The sequence below is a fragment of the Heloderma suspectum genome, chromosome 2, assembly GCF_057233095.1.
Source record: "Heloderma suspectum isolate Gila_16-S chromosome 2, 16-S_ref, whole genome shotgun sequence".
Classification (NCBI taxonomy): Eukaryota; Metazoa; Chordata; class Lepidosauria; order Squamata; family Helodermatidae; genus Heloderma; species Heloderma suspectum.
The window spans coordinates 368,581,229-368,600,626 of record NC_139459.1 but is presented as its reverse complement, the minus strand read 5'-3'; the positions used below and the strand labels follow the sequence as shown (position 1 = coordinate 368,600,626).

Sequence of the window (19,398 nt, the reverse complement as noted above, 5' to 3'; positions counted from 1 at the left end):
TCTCTTCAGGTGATGAGAAAAGAAAACGGATCAAGATGGAGACCTCCCAGGAGGGAGAATCTGCGACATTTACAGAATTATCAAAATGGAACATTCCTGTGACAGCAGCAATTCATAAGCAGGGTTGTGAGTCCATTGTGGAGCAGGAGATGAAACCAGTGAAGGGAGAGAATGAAGCCAGAGTTTTTTTAGAAGGCCTTACAACTGCCTATAGTGAAACCTCCTCATTGCACTCCATGGCAGAAAAGCCCTTAGTTTCCACATATGGTAAGAGGTACCAGTACAAACCAGGCCTTGTTATGACACAGACCAGAGAGGACTACTTTGAATTACCAATCTGGGTGGGAAACCTGCAACAAGAAATAAGTCATCAGAGATTCCAAACAGCGGAAAAACCCTATGAATGCCTTGTGTGCGGGAAATGCTTTGGGCAGAGGGAACATTACAAAAGACATCAGCGAATCCACACTGGAGAGAAGCCATATACATGCCCCGAGTGTGGGAGAAGTTTCTATCGGCGCGACAGTTTGAGTGACCATCAGAGAAAACATTTCCATGAAAAACCTTTTGAGTGTCCTGAGTGTGGAAAAAGATTTAGTTACAAATGCACCCTGGTTAAGCATCAGAGGACCCATGTAAGAGAGGTTGTACTCTGAGAAGTCGGCATCCTGTCAGAAAAAGTAATTTGGGTTAGGGCATTTTAGCAAATCTGCTTGTACTCTGCGCTGAATAAATATTACATATGACACATGATAAGTCTCCAGTGCTTTCTCTCGTAAAAAAAAAAAAGTACATTCTTTGGCATTAGCCTCTTAAGTTCTCACTGCTCAGGGAATGGGACTGCATAGATGTACTGGGAAGTTCGATCGAACTCTGGGACTTACTTAAGAGTAACCAGGTTTTGGATGGAGCTGTAAACCAAATTGTAAACCATTGTTCCTGTGTTGACTTTCTCTTCCTTCCCTATTGAAAAAAGTTTCAGTAGCAAATTTCATAGTGTTAGAAAGTGGTAGGCAAATCAGTTTATACTCTGTGCTGAATAAATATTATATATATATATGAGGCTGGACAGCCATCTGTCAGGGATGCTCTGACTTGGATTCCTGCACTGAGCAGGGAGTTGGACTCGATGGTCTTGTAGGCCCCTTCCAACGCTACTATTCTATGATTCTGTGATTCTATTTGACATGATAAATCTCCAGCAATCTCATAAAAAGGGAAGTTAATTCTTTGACATTGCCCTTGAAGTTCTCACTGCTCAGGGAACTGGGAAGCACAGGATTATATCTGTTGGGAAGTTAGTTCCCACTGAATCCAGTGGGACTTACTTAAGAACAAGTATTCATTCATTCATTCATTCATTCATTCATCCTGTTTCTACACTGCCCCATAGCCAAAGCTCTCTGGGCAATTCACAAAAATTAAAAACCATTAAAATACCTTATATAAAGTATAAAAGCATTCACGTAAGGACATAAAACCGATAGCACACACCACAACATATATTTAAAACAATCAGTCAGAGAATCCAGGACCTGATCAAAAGACTCGTTATATGCTGCCAAATGTCTGAGAAAAGAGGGCAGTTTTAACCTGGTGACAAAAAGATGACACTGTTAGTGCCAGGCAGGCCTCATCAGGAGATCATTCCATAAATGGGTGGCCACCACCAAGAAGGCCCTCTTCCTTGTTGCTGCTCTCCGAGCCTCCCTCATAGGAGGCTCCCGGAGGAGGGCCTTGGATGCAGAGCGCAGTGTACGGGTCAATTCGTGCCGGGCTATAAATCAAACAGATTTTGGATAGGGCTATAAACCACATTGTAAACCACTGTTCCTGTTGTGCTCTGTCTTCTCCACTCCAACATGTTTGCCCTGGAAGCAGAACTCACAATGCTGCTTTATACAAAGTCCTATCTAGCGGACTACTCTGAATGTCCAATGTGGGGGGGAAATGGTCTTCAGTCCTTGATATAACTCCTTATCCCTCCCTGTGACTAGCAGAAATACAATAAATGATGCAAAATAAGTTAAAATACACACAATTGCTTGATTGACGTATTTTGTACATCAAACACAATTCGGGGGAATTTAGGTCAAGACCTCACTGCAGAATTTTGCCTTTCATTTTTTTGCTCAGGAAACACACAACCCTGAATGTAAAGAAAAGGGTGTCACGTGGCAATTACCATAGAGGCAGGAAAGAAAGATGAATTTTAGTACCCATATCTTAACTCGGCTGGAGAAGGAACGAAGACCAGTCAGAAAACAGGTTGCAAGAGTTTAGAAAAGAGGTGACCAAAACCACAGACAAAAATTCCTCTTTCTCTCTCTTCAGGTAATATGAAGAGAAGTCAGATCAAGATGGAGACCTCCAGGGTGGGAGAGATTGGAGCATTAGCAGAATTATCCCAATGGAACATTCCAGTGACAGCAGCAATTCATGAGCAAAGATGTGAGTCCAATGTGAAACAGGAAGAAACCAGTGAAGGGAGAGAATGGATCCAGGAGCCTTTAGAAGGACTCACAGCTGCTTGTAGAGAAACCTCTGCACTGAACTCCAGGGCAAAAAACCCTTAGTTTCCAAATATGGTAGAAGGTACCATTACAAACCAGTACTTATTATGACACATACTGGAGGGGACCACTTTAAATATACAATAGAGGTGGGAAATGTTCAGCAAAGAATGAACCAGAGGAAGAAGCTTTTGAATGCCCTAGGTATGGAAAAAGCTTCAGGCAGAGACCCGGTTTGAGGAAGCACCAAAGAATCCACACAGGAGAAACACCACATACACGCCCTGGCTGCGGGAGAAGCTTCTCCTTTTGTGACGGTCAGAACATTTCCATGAGAAATCATTTAAATGTCCTGAGTGCGGGAAAAGCTTTGCTTGCGAATGCAACCTGGCTAAGCATCCGCACTGGAGGTTGCAGTCTGAGATACGGTGCCCTATCAAAAAACGGTTTCAGTAGCAAATTTCATAGTGTTAGAAAGTGGTAGGCAAACCAGCTTGTACTCTGTACTGAATAAACATTACATCTTAGACACGATGAGTCTCCAGTGATCTCAAAAAGAGAAGTAAGTTCTTTGGCATTGCCCTTGAAGTTCTCACTGCTCAGGGAACTGGGAAGCACGGGATAACATTTGTTGGGAAATGAACCTGGTGGGACTTCCTTAACAAGAAGCAGATTTTGGATGGGGCTTTAAACCAAATTGTAAACCACTGTTCCTCTGTGCTGTGTCTTCTTCTCCACCCCAGCACTTTTGCCCTGGAAGTAGAACCTACAATGCTGCTTTATACAAAGTCCTACCATCAGCCCCTCTAACCCACAATCATCCCAGGTTCTCAGGCAGATGCTTTTTGCCAACCACTGTACCTGCGTGCAAAGCATGTGTGCTGCCACAGGGCTGTCTATAAAGCAGGGGCGCAGAACCTCAGGTCCAGGGACCAAATGTGACCCTCCTAGGGGCCCAATATCGCCCTCTGGGTTTCCCCAGAGGGTCACGCCGCCTTCCCCTAGCCCCACCCTTTCCCCCCGACCACTAATCATTTGGTAGTTTCCTGGCTTTTACACCTTTTTTTCCTTCTAAAAGGTTGAAATGCCTCTCCTAAGTCTTACTTGGTGGCAGGAAACGCTTTCAGCTAAAATATGCTCATCGTTTGGGCTGCACCCATTTTGCCTTTGTCCCTGACCACCACTGGTGGTCAGGGACAAAGAAAGCGGGGAACTCGCAAAAGACAGGAGAAGTATGACTGTATTGAAAATGGGGAAAGCTTCAGTCAGAATAATGTACTCATCAATCATAAGAGTATCCATTTAAGTAATTGGCAGAATTTATAATCTCCCTTGTCAGCAACTGTTTTTCCTCATAAAGCCAAATTTGACAAAGTTCCTAATGCTTGCTGAGCTCTTTGCTGATTGAGCGTGTAAAATTCTACACACTTCAGTTATTAGATTTTCCTTATTAAGAGGAATCAAGATGGTTTAGACCACAGGGATGGGGACCATCAGGCCCTCCAGATGTTGCTAGACTACAGCTCCCATCAGTAACGTTTAGAGGGCCACATGTTCCCCACCCCTGGCTTAGAAGGTGATCCTAAGCATAAGTCTTAGGAACATAAATGAGACTTACTTCCAATTAAACGTTTGAGATTAACACACGGTAAACTCATTGTCCCTATCAGTGCTGTGCCCCAAGGCACACTGGGTAATCATGTGATCACAGAGACAGGGAAGAAATATCCTGATACAAGAAGAAGAAACATCCTGACACAAGTACCATTATTTTGCCCAGAATATACACAGCCCCAAATGTAAAGGGGTGTCAGGTGAAATGATTGTGGAGATAGGAAAGGAGGATGAGTTTTTACCAGCAACATGCAAACTCAGCTAGAGAAGGAGGAGGCAGGTGGGAAGGCCAGAAAGAAAGAGGTTGTACGAGTTTAGAAAAGAGGTGACCAGAACATACACAAACATTCCTCTCTGTGTCCCTTCAGGTGACAAGAAGAGAAGTCGGATCAAGATGGAGACTGCCCAAGATGGAGAGACTGGGAGATTAGCAGAATTGTCCGAATGGAACATTCCGGTGACAGCAGCAATTCATGAGCAAAGATGTGAGTCCCAAGGGCAACAAGGGAAGAAGCTAGTGGTGGGAGAGAATGAATCCAGGGAACTTTTAGAAGGTCATACAGCTACTTGTAGTGAAACCTCCACCCTGCACTCTAGGGCAGAAAAGCCCTTAGTCTCCAAATATGCTAGGAAGTACCACTACAACATAGGACTTTTAATGAAATATGCTGGAGCGGACTACTCTGAATGTCCAATGTGGGGGGGAAATGTCCAGCAAAAAACAAACCATCACAGATGCCAGACAGGGGAGAAACTTTTTGAATGCCCTGGGTGTGGGAGATGCTTCAGGCAGAGAGAAAATTTAATGCGCCATCAGAGAATACATACCGGAGAGAAGTCATATGAACACTTGGAAGGTGGGAAAACCTTCCATCAAAGAGAGAACTTGCTGAGATGTATCTGTGTTGGAAAGAGACTCTATGAATGTCCCGAGTGTGGGAAAGACTTCCCTACTAGAGGAACGTTAATTAGACATGTGAGAATCCATACCGGAGAGCGGCCATTTGAATGTTCTCAGTGTGGCCAGTTCTTCAGTCAGAGAGCTCATTTGATGAGGCATCAGAGGATCCACACAGGAGAGAAGCCACACACGTGCCCCGAGTGTGAGCGAAGCTTCTCTCGGAGTGATGAATTGATCAGACACCAGAGAATTCATGGCCGGGAGAAGTATTATGTATGCCCTGAGTGTGGGAAAAGCTTCAGTCACAAGGGCACCCTGGCTAACCATCAGAAGACCCATGTAGGACATTAAAAATGTCTTGAGAGGCCAGCATTTGGCAGAAAAAGCTTCAAGTAGCAACTTTTGTTAGGAACTCATTAGCAGGATTGATGTGGCCTGTGCTAAAAGGAATATTGACCTTCTGCACCAAAATAATCCAAATTTGTCACCAACCAGAATTCTATCCTGCAGCCCATGTACATTATACGTATTAAGCAGACATACATTGTTTTCTCCTGTTTTGCATCATGTACTCTGCCATTTTTAGGATTTCGCATAACTTACAGTACAATCCCATGCATATCTACCCAGCCGTAAGTCCCACTGAGTTCAGTGGGGCTTTCTCCCAGGTACGTGGTTATAGGATTGCAGCTTTGGTCTGGTTTGGCTCTGCATGGAAATATCAAATGACTCTAGTCATTGGATGTCTTGTTCAGCTCAACCCTGGCACTTCTGAGATTTCCACAGGCATGGCTCACACATTTTCAGGGCTAAACCCCTTTTTTTTTTCCTTTTCTTAAATGAAAATTTAGGATTAGGAAGTTGAATTCTGTGCCCAACACCGCATCCTGTGGTCTTTCTGTACTCCAGTGGAATCTCAGCGCACACACCGCCCTGCAAAATAGGCTGTGGTCCTCAGCATATTGTGAAGGATTTATTTGTCTTGATTACTTTGAATGGGCCCATCAAGAGTAGCTAATGTTTGGTTGGGAACTTGACCGGAGGACATTAATGTTGTTTGATGGCTGAAAATCTCTCTCCTTTTGCCTTTGGAAGGTAACACCCTTCCAGTAGTCGGAGGGACAGCAAAACTTTAGCCAGTTTGAATGTTGAGAAAGAGGGTGACACTGCAGTCTCATGTACACTTACATGGGAGTAAATGGAGCTCAGTGGAGCTTGCTTCTAGGTAGACAGGTATAGGATTGCACTGGGAGAGGTTTTAGCTGGAGTTGGCTAAACCTGACGCATTGTTGGGGCACAGTTGCTCTCTTTGGGAATCCGATGCAGGATTAGCAGTTGTGCTGCCTGTCTTTAGGGGCCTCCTTGATTCCAGTAGCTTCTGCTTGTACATTTCTAAATAAACTGATATTGCAAAAGACACCTTCAGTCTCCAGTGCCCTCTCTCCTAACAAAGGGAATCAAGCCCTGCAGCGCTGCCCCTGATCTCACCGCACAGGGAAGTAAGAAGTGCCTAATGACTGGGAATCAGTTACTATTGAACTCCCCAAGACTTACCTATGAGTCATGGGACTGTAAAACAAAATATAAATCATCCCTGCCTTCATATTACCCTAGGAACTGTCAGGATTCCTTTTGCCCCCACTGAACCTCAAACACCGAATCAAACACAGTCAAGAGGCTTCAGTCTGCAGCTTTTAATCCATACTTCAAAGGGTCATACAGATGCAAATTCTCAGTGACTCTCAGCCTACAAGGAAAAGCCTTCAGTGGGTTCAAAAAGTAGCTAAGGAAGTTTCCTGCCATTTGAAAGGAAGGTGGTCTCACTAGCCTAACTTAAGGGGTGGGGGGAGGTCTCTGTCTCTCTCATGAGGTTTCTAGGTGCAGCTGTTCACGCAAGGCCAATAGGGTAGACAGTCTAAGTTCCGCCCCGGCCTTCTCCCTCTTTGCTTTGCGTCTGTGCCTGACATCTATTAATTCAGATTCCCCAAACCCCGCCTCTCCCTGTTTGCTATCTCTCATGGGTGGGGGGTGAAGAGGGACCCTCCTCCTCCAGCTGGACCTTCGAAACCTGAGGAGCAGGCCTAGCCATGTCTGGACTAGCCTGGGAAAATACCTTCCCCATGTCTGGCGGTTCTTCTTCAGAATCTGAACTACTCTCCCACTCCCTGCACTCAGAAGCACTCCTGACAGGAACTGATCATAGAGGAACACAGCAAGCTGCGTTATACCAGGTGAGGCTATTTGTCCATGTAGTTCAGTACCTTCTATATTGACTGGCGGTCACTCACCAGGATTTCAGACGGGTCTTTCTCACCCCTAACTGGAGATGCCAGGGATTGAACCTGAGGCCTTCAGCAGGCAAAGCAGGCACTTTGCCAGTGAGCGACAACAGACAAAGCTGCCTCATGCCAAGACAGACATTGGCCCAAAGATCCCAGTATTGTCGACTCTACCCTGACTTCCAAGTTCTTATGCGGAGATGTTTCCAAGCCTTGCTACCCGATGTATTTTTACCCGGAGATGTTGGGAATTTAGCCCAGGATCTTCTGCATGTCAAGCACATACTCTACTATTCACTGACCTCAGAGACTTGATCTGAAAGGCTACAGCCCTACTGAGCACCGTGGAACTTAACTTTGGAGTAAACACGCTTAAGGTTGTGCTGAAAGTATGGGAAAAGATACTGCTACACACTGGAGGGGGTCCTGGGCAAAAGAAATCACACCAGCAGGTGTGTTGCTCAGGTGAGTGCCTGCAAGCCAGCTCCAGTCACGTGTGCCCAGAGGCACTGTGGGGAAGGAAGGTGGTAATGGACATAGCTGCAGCTGGCTTGGAAAGCAGTATGCCTGCCATTATGGAAGCGTCTCTTTTTTTGGCAGGGTATACTGTCACCTGTTTCTGGGAGTTGCTTGGGAGGGTTGCGGGGGGGGGGGGGGCAGACTTCTGCCCTGAGGTCCAGGGCTAAAGGTATCACTGCAGACTGGGTAGGTGGGGAGGAAAGACTTCCAGTAAATAGTAATACTTTGACTAACTTCTGATAATCCATAAAGGAGAGAAAGTATATGAACTCTTGGATGCTGGGGAAACTACAGTCTTGTGAGGCTGATGAAACCTCTTGGAACATGGGAAGCTGTCTTCTACTGAGTCGTGCTGCTGGTCCATCTATTATTTTTATTTTATTTAAAACATTTGTATCCCGCCCTATATCATTAAAATCTCAGGGTGGTGTACAGATAAAATAAATTTAAACAGTACAAAACAATAGATAATTTAAACAGCTAAAACATATTAAACCATTAAGCAAGCTAATACAATTTAAAAATCTAAAACAATAAAATAGTTAAAACAATGTGCAACTTGCAGGAATTCAATTAGCCCTCAGAGGCTTTGGTGAAAAGCCACATTTTCACTTGGCGCCAAAATGAAACCAATGTCTGCACCAGTCGGGCCTCGAAGGGGAGAACGTTCCACAACCAGGGTACCACAGCAGACAAAGCCCTCTCTCACGTCCCACCACAGTGTATGTCTCGCAATGGTGAGACGCAGAGGAGGGCTCCTCCAACAGATCTCAGTGCTCAGGCAGGCATATATAGGGGGAGGCGCTCCCTCAAATATTGTATTTTGCACTAGCTCCAACTTCCGAGTCGTCTTCAAGGGCAGCCCCACATAAAGTGCATTGCAGTAGTCTAATCAAGAAGTTACCAGTGCGTGTATTACTGTGGCTAGGTTATCCCTGTCCAGGAAAGGCTGTAGCTGGTGGATCAGCCAAAGCTGGCCCCAAGTACTCCAAGCCACAGAGTCCACCTGGGTCTCCAGTGACAGGGATGGATCTAGGAGTACTCCCAAGCTACGCACCTGCTCCTTCAGAGGGAGTGCAACCCCATCCAAGACAGGTCACTTACCCAGTTCCCGGACTTGGTAACCACCAATCCACAGACCTTCTGTCTTGTCAGGATTTAGCTTCAGTTTATTGGCCTTCATCCAGCCCATTACAGCCTACAGCCTCTAGCTCAATATTGCCTATACTGACTGGCAGGAGGTCTTCAGGGTTTCAGACTGGAGTCTTTTCCAGCCGTACTTGGACATGCCAGTTTTTGAACCTGGGACCTTTTGCATGCAAAGCAGATGCTCTACTGCTGAGCTACGGCCTGCCCTCTAAGCTAGAGGCCCAGAGTTGCTTCCCAAAGCACACTTGCCAGATTCATGGAGGGTTTTAAATTCCGTATGTTCTGAGGTTTGTTGTTTTCCCCCGTACCAGGGATGCCAGGTGTGATCAATGGCAGGTCAACAGGGCTGGCTTCAAGGAGTGAAGTACTTCGCTCTTCATGTACTTGAAAGGTTGCCCCAGAGAGGAAGGCCAGGATCTCTTCTCGATCATCCTAGAGTGCAGGACACGGAATAATGGGCTCAAGTTCCAGGAAGCCAGATTCTGGCTGAATATCAGGAAAAATTTCCTGACTGTTAGAGCAATACGACAATAGAATCAATTACCGAGAGAGGTGGTGGGCTCTCCCACACTGGAGGCATTCAAGACAAGGCTGGACAGCCATCTGTCAGGGGTGCTCTGGCCTGGATTCCTGCACTGAGCAGGGGGTTGGACTCAATGGCCTTGTAGGCCCCCTCCAACCCTACTATTCTATGATTCTGTGAGGTTGGGGGGAGGAAGGATTGGATATGAGACCTATCAGCTACAGATTCCTTTAACCAGCAAGGATCACACAGGGTGAGGTGCATGAACAGACACACACACATGCCTCTGTCCAGGTGACTCAAGTAAACAAGCCAAGATATGACCCTAAACAGTGGAGGCTGGTGGCCCCAGTTTCAGTGGGGCGGTGAATCCATTCTGGGCTTTAGTCAGAACCAGCCGGCACTCTAAAGGAGCTATCCAAGGTGCTGAATCCTATCCCCCAAATATGACAGCACCTTGGATAGCTCCTTTAGAGTTCTGGCTGGTTCTGACTGAAATCCAGAATTGATTCACAGCCCCACAGAACGCAGAGCCACCAGCCGCCACTGTCCCTAATACTGGGGTCTCCAATGTGGTGCCCGTGGACACCAATGTGACCACAGACACTTCTTCTGGTGCCCACCAGGCTCCCTGCCCTTCCTGATTTTTTTTAAGATTTTTTAATTATGTTTTAACTGGGAGGCTGCCATGCTGCAAAGCAAAATGCTGCCCTCCAGCACCATCTCTGTTTGGGTTCAAAAGAGTGTTTTTGAGCTCAGCCCCCCCACTTCTGCCTTGTACTTAGATTCTCAGGCAAGTTACTTTTCTTTGAGTCTCACCAGTTTGCCTTCTGGGAAATGAGCGTTTTGTGACCAGCCATGCCTACCATGGCAGCCATTTTGTGACAGCACCCACAACACTCATTCCAAATGTGCCCACTGAACCTAAAACACTGGGAACTGCTGCCCTAATACAATAGTGTTATGTAGACTGATATGCAAATTTAATATCTGTTTCTTTAAACCGAGGGTAACGGCAAACCTAGACCAGACTAAAGGGTAAGCAAAGACCAATTCATTCAGTTTTCTCAAATCTCATCCTTGCGGCCCCCGTTAGCCTCAGAGTCCAGGCACTTGCCCCTCTGCAGCCATTCATGACGTTGCAGGGCTTAATTCCTTTACCTCCCCCTTCCGCATGACTAGCAGAAGTTGGAAGAGTTATCTAAACAGGCCACATTCCCTCAATTTACCAGAACTAAAATTTACCACGTCCAAGGACGAAAAAGATTAGTGTAGCAGATGTAGCCTGAATCTGCTGGAGAGGGAGGGAGAGGGTACCAGCAGGAAGGAAGGCCAGGAACCAGGAGATTGCAGTAATTTAGACAAAAGGTGATCAGAGCATGGACAAAATTCCTCTCTCTGTCTCTTCAGGTGACGGGAATAGAAGTCAGATCGAGATGGGAAGCTCTCAGGAGGGCGAGATTGGGACATTAGCAGAATTATCCCAGTGGAACAGTCTGGTGACCGCAGCAATTCATGAGCAAAGATGTGAGTCCAATGTGGAATGGGTGGAGCCAGTGGAGGGAGAGAGTGGATCGCACCAGCTCCCAGAGGCTCTTAGCGCTTCTGTTACTGACACGTCCACAATGCAGTCCAGAGCAAAAAAGCCTGTAGTCTCCAAATATGGTAGAAGGTCAGGACTTGTTATGAAACATGATTCGCAAGATGACCAATATGAACATCTCACATCAGGGGGAAACATGCAACAAAAGTTACACCTCGATAAACACCAGAAAATCCAAGCAGGAGAAAAATCATATGAATGTCCTGACTGTGGGAGAAGCTTCTCTCTGCGAGCTAATTTGATGAGTCATCAGAGCAGCCACTCGGGAAAGAAACTTTACAAATGCCCGGAGTGTGGGAAAAGTTTCACTGCTAGAGGAGTCTTAACAAGGCATCTGCGAATCCATACTGGAGAGAAACCCTACAAATGTTCTCAGTGTGGGAAAGGCTTCATAAAGCGACAACACTTGATTGGTCATCAAAGAACCCACACAGGAGAGAGACCATTCCAATGCTGGGAATGTGGGAAAAACTTCTCTCGGAGTGATAAAGTGATCAGACATCAGAGAACTCACAGGGGACAAAGCCCTTATGAATGTCCCAAGCATGGGAAGAAAAATGCACTGATTGGCAGGGCTGGCCCAAGACACTTTGCTGCCTGAGGTGAAGGACAAGATGGCAACCCCTCCCATTCCATGTAAGGAAGCTGAGCGGACTGGCAGATCAGTCATACTTCCACACTGATGATGGGCTAGCAGCCTCCACTGAACCTGAGGCCAGCAGGATAGCTTAAGGGGCTCAAGGCAGGCCACAGGCACACACAGCTCTGTTCTCCCAACATCTCACGGTTGCTACTCACCCTTCAGCAACTGCTGCCTGTGGTGGCTCCCTCGCTCTGCCTAATGGTAGGGCCAGCCCTTTGAATCAGAGCATCCAGGAACGACATGGACATTGCTTCTACTCTCCCAGTCAGGGATTAATGTATATTTTTTACTATTGGGCCACTTCGAGAAGTGGGTGAGGAATGGTGGGCCGTCGGCTAAACTCCCTCACCCACCCCCTAAAATGGTCCAGTGTCAGTAGGTTCTGTTGCCGTGTATGTCATCTCCTCCAAACCTATTTACAATTACCACCTAAATTGGCAGCTGGATGGCCAGGATGCATCCCGCAGGGGGCTGGATTGGACTCAGGCATCCAGAGTTGTTGACACCTAGAATACTAGGAGAGTAGTCAGATTGTACATCAAAGGGGCTGTGACCCTGTGTATACTTACTCCAAAGTAGTTCCCATCAAATTTAGTAGGATGTGTGCCAGAATCCTATGTATTTCTACTGCCTTCAGTGAGTCACTCCCAAGTAAGTGTGTAGAAGGGATGGCAGCCTGGTAACTAAAAATGCTTGAGATCAGACTGCAAATCAAATTTTAAACCCTTGTTCCTGTCATTGCTTTCTCACCAAGGCACCCTGGAAATTTCTTGTGAGAGTAGTAGAGGTCTGTGGTTGCCTTGCAAAGCACAAAGCCTTGGTTTAATTAAGCCCTTGTGCCATTTGCCACAATGGGTGTGACCCATAGAATGGAATGCGACAGTATATTCAGTCTTCAGAATATTCAGTCCTGGGTCCTTCCCCCTTCCCCAAATCAGAGCGGCAACACATTTCGCACTACGAATGGGAATAGGTACATTGACTTGATTTGCCTTTTTTGCCCAGGTCTGGTCGTACAATTCAAGGAAATTAGGGTGATTACCTTGCTGCTAAATTTTGGTTTTCACAATTTAGTTCACAAAAAGGTCTGGATATATAGACAGGAGTAACAAAATCACACAAACAAGGAAGAAATATGAGTTTTAGCAGAAACAACCTAAATCAGCTGGAAAAGAGAGCAACAAGAGGGAGGCTGCAGTAATCTGGGAACAGAGGTGACCAAAATGCCACCATCTCGTGAGGTGATACAAAGAGAAGTCATACCAAGAAAGAAAAAGCCTCAAAAGGAAGAAACGAGGCCCATGGAAACACAAAAGACATTAGCAGAAATATCATGAGAGGATATTCCTGTGACCATTGAAAGTCATAAGCCAAGATGTGAGTCCAGAGAAGAAGCCAGCATAAGGAGAGGCTGAAAGTTGCAGAGGGCCTTAGAAAAGGAATGCACAGCTTCCACCGTGGGGCTGCATCCCCACTATGTGCCTTGTTTTAAAGAAGAAACGCTGGTTCTTCCCACCCCACAGCAAATTTGGGGGTAGCAGTGACTACAAAGCAGACCGAGGGACACACGCAGCCCACATCGACTTAGAGCTTCCTATGTTAAAACCTCCACAGTGGACTCTCTGGAAAACAGCCCTTAAGCTCCAAGCATTGTAGAATGGAGTTGTTATGAAATACTCAAGAGGACTACTCTGAAATGCCCAGATCAGGGGGGAAATTCCAGCCAAAAAAAAGTTTCTCGATAAGCATAAGAGAATCCAAACAGGCAAGAAACCATACGAATGTTCTTGAGTGTGGGAGAAACTTCAGTTGGAGGGATAATTTCATCAGACATCAGAACAGCCATAAAATAAAGAAACCCAATAAACATTTTTGGGGTGGGAGGAAGCATTAATAAGGCGTCTGGAAATCCACACTGAAGAAACAATACGGATGTCCTCTGTGGAATTTGCTTGTGGTGAGAAAGCACATTAGATGGTACATTTGAATGGTTTCCTTTTGAAAACTGATTTGCCTCCAGATGTGTTTGACTATGACCCCGATAATCCCCAGCCAACATTGACCATTACCAGCCAGCATGGCAGAATTCACAGAGGAGAGAAACCATACAAGTGCCCTGAAAGTGTGCTGGAAGCTTCCCACCGAGAGCTGATTTGATTAGAGAAGAAAAACTAGAGAGAGGTTGCTTCTACAGGAGAATTAGGGAGAGGTGGGGGCGGGGGGCACAAAAGTTTGCTGCCAGAGTCTCAAGTCAGTTCACTTTTAAAAAGGCACTTGTGCAATTGCTAATTGTGTGAATGCCATCTCATGCAGTTTGGCCCGGAGCGACATGTTTGGGATCAGGCCGCCTCATTAAATGCAGTCTTAGTCCTGTCGTTACTTTTTTCCAAGGAATGCTGGACATTTGTAGAGGTTGCTGAAACTTGGAACGAGGCCAGAAATCTTTGGTTACTTGACCAAGCAAAATGGCCAGGTTTTACGTTTGAGGGTAGGTAAACATAGCCTTTGCCCCTTTCAACAGGGAAGCAGTGCTGTGTAGACAGCAGAATGGATCCCAGCTAGTGCTGCAGCTGGGGCATTTGAGACCCTTTAGACAACCATGTGCATTGCTTTAGTGGTGCAGCCAGTGCCATTCCCAGGTTTTTGGGGGCCCTTGGGCAAGACACCCTCAATGGGCTCCCGCCCTCGGTGAGTTTACCTTCCTACCACCGGTGTCACCAGCTGCTCTTGCTCTTCCTCCTCCTCCTCCTCTTCATCATTGGTACCACTTCCTTGCTTTGCAGGCAGAAAACAAGTGACCAAGTAGGCCATGGCATCTGTTGCTCCTCCTTCTTGCCACCCCCATTGGCTAGAGCCAGAAGCAGGTGAACAAGCACGTTGCAGTGGTAAAGAGGAGGATCAAATCTAGTGGGCCCCTGCTGGTGCGGGCCCTCAGCAGGTGCCCAACCATGCCTACCCTTGACGCCAGCCCTGTGTGAAGCACACAACTAACATTTCTCTTCATGCTTCACAACTGCTGCTACATTCCTGGTATGTTAGAGCAAACCACCACAACTCTTTGCCAACCATGATTTAAAAATTATTATTATTATTATTATTACTCTGAGCATGTGCAGTTTCATGTTTTAAACTCACTTAAATCGTGACTACTGGAATAAAAGGGAGTTTGCTTCTGTGGCTAAACACACTTGGGCCTGCTGCCTCCTGGCTATAAAATGCTTTCAAAGAGAAGAAGAAAGGGTACTGCAGTGAGCAATGCCAGCCCAGGTGCACCCTGGCTTGCCCAGGCCAGGCCAGGTGCTAATGCTGAGCCTGTTCACCACTGCCCCATCACCTGCTGCTCTTTGGGTGGTCATTTGGGGGGGGGCAGGACTTTAAATCCAAGGTCCAGCCCTAACTGCACCACTGATCCCAGCAGGTCTGGTCTTCAGCCCTTTACATAGATCCTTGCCCGTTCCAATAATTACCAGAAGTGCAATAGATTTTGCATGACGAGGGAAAGTAGGCACATGGCTTGGTTAGCAAACTACAATCAGTGGTGTAAAGTATGCTGAAATAGACACAGTTTCTTGACTTGCACACTTTGTACAAGTCACACAATTCAGGGGGATCTGAGCAATCATCTTTCTGCAGGAGGTTGATTTTCACTTTTTAGCTCCGAGTAAACACAGCCCTGGATATAATGAGAAAGAAAGGTGAGAAGATCATAGAGACAGTAGAGATAGATGTGTCTTGCAAAGAACCCCCCTGAATCAGCTGGAGAGGGGAGAGGGCAGAAGGGAAGGCCAGCAAGGAAGAGGTTACAGGACTATAAATAAGAGGTGACCAGAGCATGGACAAAATTCCTCTCTCTGTCTCTTCAGGTAATGAAAAGAGAAGTGTGATCAAGATGAAGAACTCTCAGCAGGGAGAGGCTTTGCCAGAGGAAATGCGCAGCACATTAGCAGAAATTTATCAGTGGAACATGCCTGTGACAGCAGCAATTTATGAGCAAAGATGTGAGTTCAATGGGGAACAGGGGAGGAAGCCAGGGGAGGGAGAGGAAGTCTCCAGTAAGTTCTCAGGAGGTCTTACAACGGCCATGAGTGAAACCTCCACAATGCACTCTAGGCCAAAAAAGCTCTTGGTCTCCAAGTTTGGTAGAAAGTGCAACTACAGATTAGGAATTGTTACAAAACATACTGGAGAGGACCACTATGCAAGTCCTGTATCGGGGGGAAACAATCAGCAAAAAGCATGTCTTGCTACACACCAGAGAATCCAAACAGGAAAGAAATCATACGACTGTTCTGAGTGTGGGAAAAGTTTCCATCCGAGGTCTAAGCTTATTCGACATCAGAAAATCCATACAGGAGAGAGCCCTCATGAATGTCTCGAGTGTGGGAAAAGCTTCATTTCTAGAGGAACGTTAATGGTACATCAGATAATCCATACCGGAGAGAAACCATTTGGATGTCCTCAGTGTGGGAAATGCTTCAATCAGAGAACAAACTTGTTGAGACATCAGAGGATCCACACCGGTGAGAAAGTGCATGAATGCCCTAAGTGTGGGAAAAAGTTTTATCGGAAAGATAAGTTGATTCAACATCAGAGAGTTCACACAGGGGAAAAACCTTACAAATGCCCTGACTGTGGGAAAAACTTTACAGTTAAGGAGAAATTACTAAGACACCAGAGAATTCATCTAGGATATTAACACAGTTTATGCCTGAAGAATGAGAAAAGTCCATCTTGTTACACATGGGAGAAGCTCATGTGGGGAGGTAAACCTTGTTAATACCACATGAGCTTTGTAATAGGCCACAAAATTTTGAGTTCATTATTGTTATCATTAGTATGATGACCATAAATACTGTAATGCCCAGTCCTATACGGATTTAATATATTCCACTCATGTTATTTACAAAACACAGAAGACCTCCATAATGAGCAAGGGATTTTAAAACTGTTTAATCAAAAGTGAAGTGGCATGTTTGACATTTGCCAGTTATCTGCTTCCACTCTTTACCTTTTGGCTGTTGTGTACCATTATTGTTATTATTTGCCATGAGGAAAGATGGCATTTTGCAAAGTTTCATAAGCAGAAACCACTAGCAAAAAACAAAACAAAGAAACCACAGGTCCCTGCCTCATAGGAATTTACACTCTAAAATCTGCCAATTGTTTTTTGTGAAGTTTAGACATGTGGCACCTCCAACCAACTTAAACTACAGGTTAGTGAGGGTGACTAGCCTTCATTGTAGTTGTCTGTAACTAGCTCACAGTAGATTATAGTTCTTAGATTTTGCATTGCTACAAAAGACCCCCCAGTAGAATGAAATGCTCGATATATTAAACTCTCTCCCCTCTAGTTAAGGAGAGGAGTGGGATTGTTTTAAGGTGGGGATGAGCAGTTCCATATAATTGGAAGCCTGTTCCATTCCCAGGGTTTAATTTCTGTCCCTGCCTTTGGCATCCACTCCCCCAACCTGACCAAACCCAAATTCATCAGCCCCCTTCAGATTCTGAATATTCTTCCTCACTGCCCCTGCCCTTGGCCAAAACACCTATGTGGTATCAACCTCAAAACCCCTGTCCATTAAGATTTAACCTCTCAGGGCTAAAGTAGACATACTGGTGGAAGCCATCTTTGTTTACATTATGCTGGGGGCAGCCATCTCTGTTTGCCCCTTTCATGTATGAAGTGTCTGTATGAGGCAGGTCTAATTTTAACACCAAAAGGGTAACATGGGTGAGTCCTGCTCTCTTTAGCTTTACCTTTATCTTTCCAGCCTGGCTCACTTCTGATGTTGGAGCTAGCCAGAGAAGGGCAGGGAAGAAGTTGGGATGATGAACCGCAGGGAGGTACAGTGGGGAAGCATGCCTCTCTCGACGTTAAAAGCAGATCCTCCTAACCTGCCGTCCTCCACACACACTCACTTTATAGATTGTATACATGAACAGGACAGATAAGTGAATAACACGTGGGGTTCTCCCCTCACTGCTAGTGTGGCCCTCACCCCCCCAAATGAAACACGTCCACTACATTTACTCATACTCATCCGTAGGGTGTCCTCTATTTGAATGTGTCCTTTATTTTGAAGGGCTGCCCCATCTAACTCCAGTTTAAAGATAATGAACCATAAGAACTGTTACCCATCAAGAGTTAGCACATGGGCAGCAGGCTGAAAAGGGAGTCACACAGGCCACCTGGTCACAGTCTTTCACACTACAGTGGGGTGTGTTGCATTTCTATTTGAATTATAATAATCATTCCTAAACGTTCATCTCTCCATATATATATTAGCATATGAAAATATTACTCAAATCACTGTCCCCTTCAGTCCCCTTTTTTGGTGATGCATTTCCACTTCTTTGGTGATTCCTACGTGGCCTCCCTAATCCTGGGCTATTCTCACCTCTTACTCCTCTTCCTTCTCCTTTTGCATTCCCGCCCCCTCACTGAAATTTAGTTTGTAAGCTCCTTGGGGTGGAGAGTTGAGTTGCAGCTGGGGCTGGGGGGGGCGGACGGGCGGACAGGGTTGCTTATATTACTCTGTAACCTGCCATGTATACTGCTGGCACTACATAAAATAACAACAATAGCTGTCATAGTAATGTGTTAACAGGGAATCAAATATGCTAAATGTAAGCACTAGAAAGATGATGTATTCATTTCCCTTTACTTGATTATAAGGAGAGAAAATGATTTGTTAACCAGGGGATGCAAATACTTCCTATTTTGATATGGAGGGCCTGGCTGGGTTAGCATTTATTATGGGCTTTTTCCCCGCCAGGCTGAAGAGCCATGGCTCATGGAGCAGACTCGGTCAGGGAAGATTCTGCCTCAGTTGGGGGCCATTCTGGGCTAGGAGTTGTGAATTGGGGGGTAGAAAAAAGACGTGGCATGTTGGGGTGTAATGAAATGTTTTAGGTTTTGTACTATGATCCCTTTCGGTCGGGTTGAGTGCTTTTGTATTCATGTATATCTGAGAAAAAATAAAGGGTTGTTGTTGTATTATTTGTGGTAGGAAAAATGGAAATGTATTTTAATTGTAAACTTTTTTCTCCCCCTGATGTGAATTGGGTGTTGGGGGGGCGGGGGTGTCAGCTGCTGAAGCCTCCTCTGTGTAAATTGTGGCAGTAGTAAGATGCTAATGAAACTTACCCACTTTGTTTATTGGATTGTAACCCTGGTGGACAAGCACACTGCCTCTTCATTTTGCCTTTGTGAAGGCACACAATTGTTTTTTGTCAATAAAGCTTTCGGATCCCAATATTTAGCGGTGTGGTGTCCTTATTGCCTGTTTTTGTAAGCTGGGATGGAAGCTATTGCAGTAGCAGAGAAACTAAGGGGTTGGACCCAGATTTCAGCTAGATCAACTGTGCTGGCGGAAGTGGACTTCCCCACTCCCTCCTTCCCATGCTACATAGAGTCAAGAGACCCTGCTGAACGGAGTGAGCTGCGATGTGAGGGGGGGAGGGATCCCCCCAAACCAGGCAGAGGGACCTTCTCTGAGAGGACGCTGGAATTCTTTTCTATCACTTAACTACAAATGACATCAGCTTCTTAATCTTCCATAGTCCTCAATTTTGCTTATCACATTACAGGATATTTTGCATCTTTCTCATGCCCTTGGAGCTAACAGTTGACATCACTGGGCATTTGCTGAGG

General features: G+C 45.8%; 1 protein-coding gene across 5 annotated transcripts in view; it reads left to right on the top strand.

Annotated features, from left to right (window-relative positions):
- Positions 1-19,018, top strand: part of LOC146355965 (uncharacterized) — a 66,972-nt gene extending 47,954 nt beyond the window's left edge. For 2 of the 5 annotated variants that reach the window (XM_084831353.1, XM_084831352.1), the window contains exons 7-10: positions 2,335-2,451; positions 4,496-4,612; positions 10,909-11,025; positions 15,608-19,018. In XM_084831353.1, the coding sequence (XP_084687479.1) occupies positions 2,335-2,451; positions 4,496-4,612; positions 10,909-11,025; positions 15,608-16,440 (1,184 nt within the window). In that variant the 3' untranslated portion in view covers positions 16,441-19,018. Of the gene's footprint in view, positions 1-9; positions 2,301-2,334; positions 2,452-4,495; positions 4,613-10,908; positions 11,026-15,607 lie in introns of those variants that run through there. The other 3 variants (XM_084831356.1, XM_084831355.1, XM_084831359.1) reach the window with 3 other exon arrangements.
- Positions 19,019-19,398: the final 380 nt, after the last annotated feature.